At 47.3% G+C, this 5,000-nt stretch overlaps 1 protein-coding gene across 1 annotated transcript in view; it reads left to right on the forward strand.

The window, feature by feature from the left end:
* Nucleotides 1–5,000, forward strand: part of LOC143274654 (uncharacterized) — a 218,904-nt gene that overhangs the window by 888 nt on the left and 213,016 nt on the right. The window contains exons 2-3 of the mRNA XM_076578527.1: nt 1,143–1,286; nt 1,389–1,981. Of these exons, the coding sequence (XP_076434642.1) occupies nt 1,143–1,286; nt 1,389–1,981 (737 nt within the window). The remainder of the gene's footprint in view (nt 1–1,142; nt 1,287–1,388; nt 1,982–5,000) is intronic.

A 5,000-nucleotide genomic window follows, 5' to 3' on the forward strand; every position in this document is an offset into this window, starting at 1 on the left:
GATGTCCAGTGGGTGTCTGAATGACCCAACCTTTAGCTTCCGTCGTCAGAATTGTGATATTCTCTGTCAACGTTCACCTCTTCAGTATAAGAGCCTTCCGCTTGCAGTATTTTGATGATGGTAATTGGGGTGAAACGCTGTTAACGTCGTCTCTTTCGCCGTTCGTATGGAGAGAGTTAACGGGACGAAGTGACCAAATGCTGCCTGCGGACAGGACAGCACTCGGGCATTCGGCGTTCACGGAATCATTAGACAGTCGCTGGTCTTCCTGCTGTCAGTGAAGCTTCATGCTGGATGGAGATGGGCCCACTTTGCTCCCAGAGATGAATAATTTATTGTGTTGTGTCAGCTCAATCTGAACGAAATTTATTTCTTTCTCTCTCTCTCTCTCTCTCTCTCTCTCTCTCTCTCTCTCTCTCTCTCATTTATTATTATTATTATCATTATCATTATCATCATCATCATCATTATCATTATTATCATTATTATTTTATTCTATTTTTTTATTACTAAGTTTTTGTTGTTGATGAATCATAAGCTCAATCGAACGAATTTTTGTTTTTGTTTTGTTTCTCTCTCCCTCTCTCTCTCATACATTATTATTATTATTATTATTATTATTATTATTATTATTTTATTCTGTTCTTTTTTATCACTTAATTTTTGTTGTTGATGAATCATAAAGCATGTTTGTGTGTATATACACGTTTACTCTATCCTGTGTGAATGAACACTAGTGGGTGGACGTGTGTATCCAAAGACGATGCATGAATGCGGTGAAAACTAAAATAATAATAATAATATAATAATAATAATAATAATAATAACAATAACACCAAAGGACTTTTCAGTCACCCTCACAGATGCTTCCTCTTAACTCACTCAGTACGGCCAGTCCTCTCTTCTCCTCTACACAGACCCCTCGGATGTCCAGTGGGTGTCTCAATAAACCCAACCTTTAGCTTCCGTCGTCAGAACTGTGATATTCTTTGTCAACATTCACCTCTTCAGTAAAAGAGCGTTCCGCTTGCAATATTTTGATGATGGTAATTGGGATCAAACGCTGTTAACGTCGTCTCTTTCGCCGTTCGTATGGAGAGAGTTAAACTTTTTTTTTTTTTTTTTTTTTCTGCCTGTTTCAGAGGCGGTCACCATGGCGACCCGGCCGGACCCGACCCCTCTCTCCCCGGTGCACCTGCTCAAACCGCCGGGCGGTGGCGGCACCACCACCACAACCAACACCACCACGCCTTCCTCGACCGCCTCCCCCTCGTCGCCCACTGATGGTGGTGGTGTTGGTGGTGGCGGCAGCAGCAGCGGCAGCGGCAGCGGCCCCGTCCCCTACCCCCCTCCCCCTGCCCCTGTCCCTGCCCCTGCCCCTCACCCTCCCTGCACCGTCCCTCACCGCTTCCTCCCGACCATCACCACCGTCGATGTGGGCAACAACACCAGCACCGTAGTTTGCCACATCGAGGACGCTCCAGCGGCCAACCTTCCCCCTTCCCCTTCCCCTTCCCCCTCGCACCCTCGCGGCTCCATCACCCTCCCTTCCCTCAAGACCTCCTCGTCCTCGTCCCCCTTCTACGAGACCCGCTCAGCCCCGGGCAGCCGCAAAGCCAGCCGAGGAAGTGACGTGGTGATCCTCAGCGGAAGTGACATCATCGTCTGCGAGCATGCGGCGGCGGACGGAAGCGGAAGCGGAGGTGGCGGATCACGTGACGACACCGGAAACGGAAACGGCGCGGCAGGGGCGCATGCGCATCGGGGCAGCGGTGGTAGCAGTGGTGGTGGTGCTGGCGGTGGAGGTCTAGGAGGAGGAGGAGGAGGAGGAGATGGAGGTGGTGGTCTCAGCGTGGGGGTTGTGGAGGACCTCGCGCCCGGAGGGAGGGAGAAACGTCACAGCCGTCAGTCGGTGGTCAGCACAGAGTCAGCGTCCAGCGAGAACTCCGTGGCCAAGCGTGCCCGTCGGCTGGCCAAAAAGGTGAAGAAGAGAGATGTGTGTTGTGTGTGTGTGGGGGGGGGGGGGGAGGAAGAAGGGGTGGGGATGTAGAGGGGGGAGTTGTGTGTGGGTGTGGAGGTGTGGGGTGGGTGTTGAGGGGGACGGGGTGGGGTATATGTGTTTGTGTGTGTGTGTGGGGGGGGGGGGGTTGGGTTGGGTTTCTTGTGTGGCTGGACATTTCAGCAGTTTGGTCGTCCTGACATGGCCCTGTGCAGTCGGCTGGACATATGATAATAATAATGATTATTATCATTATTATTGTTGTTATGATGATGATGATGATGATGATATTATCATATGATTATGATGATGATGGTGATATTATTATTATTATTATTATTATTATTATCATACAGGGTTTGTTTTCTTTGATATTTTTCCAGCAATGATTGGTGTCAAAAGGTGTGTTTGTATCTGTTCGTTTGCCTGTCTCTCTCTCTCTCTCTGTGTGTGTGTGTGTGTGTGTGTGTGTGTCTGTGTGTCTGTGTGTCTGTGTGTCTATCTCACACACACACACATTCTCTCTCTGTCTCTGTCTGTCTTGGGTTGCTCACAGTCGAGCGTTTGTCAGACACATCAATTATTAGAACATACACACGCGCGCGCACACACGCACACACACACACACACACACACACACACACACACACACACACACACACACACAGTTCATAAAAAGGATCATCTTGACAGTTCATCAATTTTGCCACATCGAGGACGCTCCAGCACCGAAACCACTCTCCTCCACATCCTGAATAACCTACTTCTAGCGTCCGACTCAGGACAGATCTCCCTTCTCACTCTTCTCGACTTGTCAGCCGCCTTTGACACGATAGACCATTCAATCCTTCTTTCCCGTCTTCATTTTACATTTGGTATCAACGGCACTGTTCTAAACTGGTTCAAATCTTATCTCACTGATCGATTCCAGTCTGTCATTGTTGATAATTTCCAGTCTGAACCCGTTAAAATTGAACATGGAGTCCCACAGGGATCTGTTTTAGGCCCAGTGCTCTTCACACTGTACACTGCTCCTCTCGCTGAAATTATCAACCGCCATAATGTCAGTCATCATTCTTATGCTGATGACACTCAAATCCAGAAGAGTGATACACCTGAAAAACTGTTGTCGCTCTTGCAAGAAACATCTAACTGCTTCCTGGATATTCAAAATTGGATGACTCTAAATAAGTTACAATTGAACGCGGACAAAACTGAAGCAATGATCATAGGAACTAAACAAAAACTCTCTTCCATTACAACTAATACAATCAAACTTGGCAGTACATCCATCCCTCTGTCCACTTCAGTCAGGAACCTCGGCGTTGTCCTTGACAACACACTGTCCATGCAAACATTTATCAATCAGACATGTCAATCCTGCTACTGTCAACTGCGGCGCATCAGTTCCATCCGGAAATATCTGTCCACTGACGCAACATCTAGACTTGTCGTTTCTCTCATTCTCTCTCGCCTTGACTACTGTAACTCTCTATTGTCTGGTTTGCCTGCTTCATCCATTCAGTCCCTTCAGCGCATACAAAATTCTGCTGCCCGACTCGTCCTCAGAAAGAAAAGATCTGAGCACACCACTCCTCTTTTGCAACATCTCCACTGGCTCCCTGTCTCACACCGAATAAAGTACAAGATCAGCACTCTATGCTACAAATGTATTCACAAATCAGCCCCTTCCTATCTCTGTGGCTGCCTTCACCTCTACACTCCATCTCGCTCACTACGATCAGCTTCGGATCCACTCCACTTACATATACCCAGATTCAAACTCTCGACTGTTGGCCACCGTTCTTTCTCTGTCTCTGGACCTTGCAATTGGAATGAACTTCCTCTTTCGCTTCGTCAAGTCTCCACACTCAGCTCTTTCAAGTCTGGCCTTAAAACCCACCTCTTCCCAAAGTAGCCTCCCTTCCCTTCCTCTTCCTTGTCTTTTTAGTTTTTTTCAGTTTTAGAGTTATGCTTGCGTGAGAATGACTGGTGCGAAAGCGCTTTGATTTGTTTATGCACAAGATTTAGCGCTATATAAGTACCATTATTATTATTATTATTTGTTTCCAGCATTTCTATATACACCTTTAATTAGATACAGTTTCATTGTTGCTGGAGAGCAGATTTTAACGTTGTTATTACTTGAGTTGTTTTAAATTACGTTAAATGCTTGGCGGTTTTTACGAGAGAGACAGACAGACAGACAGACAGAGACAGAGAGAGACTGAGAGAGAAAGACGGAATTGAATGAATTTTCTTCAAATTAATGAGGGAAGTGGAATAAGCAAGGACATGTTGTTGTTTTTTTCTTCTTCTTCATCCGTCCCTCAGGGTAAATAAATTAAACAAGTCAACAAACAAACCAACAAAAAAAAACCTACAATACTACTACTACTGCTACTACTACTACTACTACGACTACAAATTATTCGTCGGATGGAGGAGGTGAAATAGTGTGTGGAGAAGGAACAGAAATAGCTTTGAAGTTAGGATATAGGGAGGACGGGGTTTTTAAGGTAAGTGTTCAACTTTGTTCGAGGATACTTTTATGAGAAAAGTTAAAAGGGCTCTTAGGCGCGCGCACGCACGCACGCACGCGTGCGCGCGCACTCACACACACACAAAACACATACATACGCACGCATGCACACACACATACACAACACACACACACACACACACACACACACACACGCACACGCACAACACATACACACGCACGCATGCACGCACGCACACACTCACACACGCACACACACACACACACACACACACACACACACACACACACACACAGAGGAGAGAGAGAGAGAGCCAGGGAAAGAAACACACACACACACACACACACACACACAACCTTCCTCATTTTCACTTCGCGCGCACTCCTCAGCCCTCCCCACCCCCCCCACCCCCACCCACCCCCCAACCCTCCCCCCACCCCCCACCCCCTAGCCCCCACCCTCTCCCCAATCCTATCAGACGCTAAACAGGCGCTAGG

The sequence above is a fragment of the Babylonia areolata genome, chromosome 29 (assembly GCF_041734735.1).
Source record: "Babylonia areolata isolate BAREFJ2019XMU chromosome 29, ASM4173473v1, whole genome shotgun sequence".
NCBI lineage: Eukaryota > Metazoa > Mollusca > Gastropoda > Neogastropoda > Buccinidae > Babylonia > Babylonia areolata.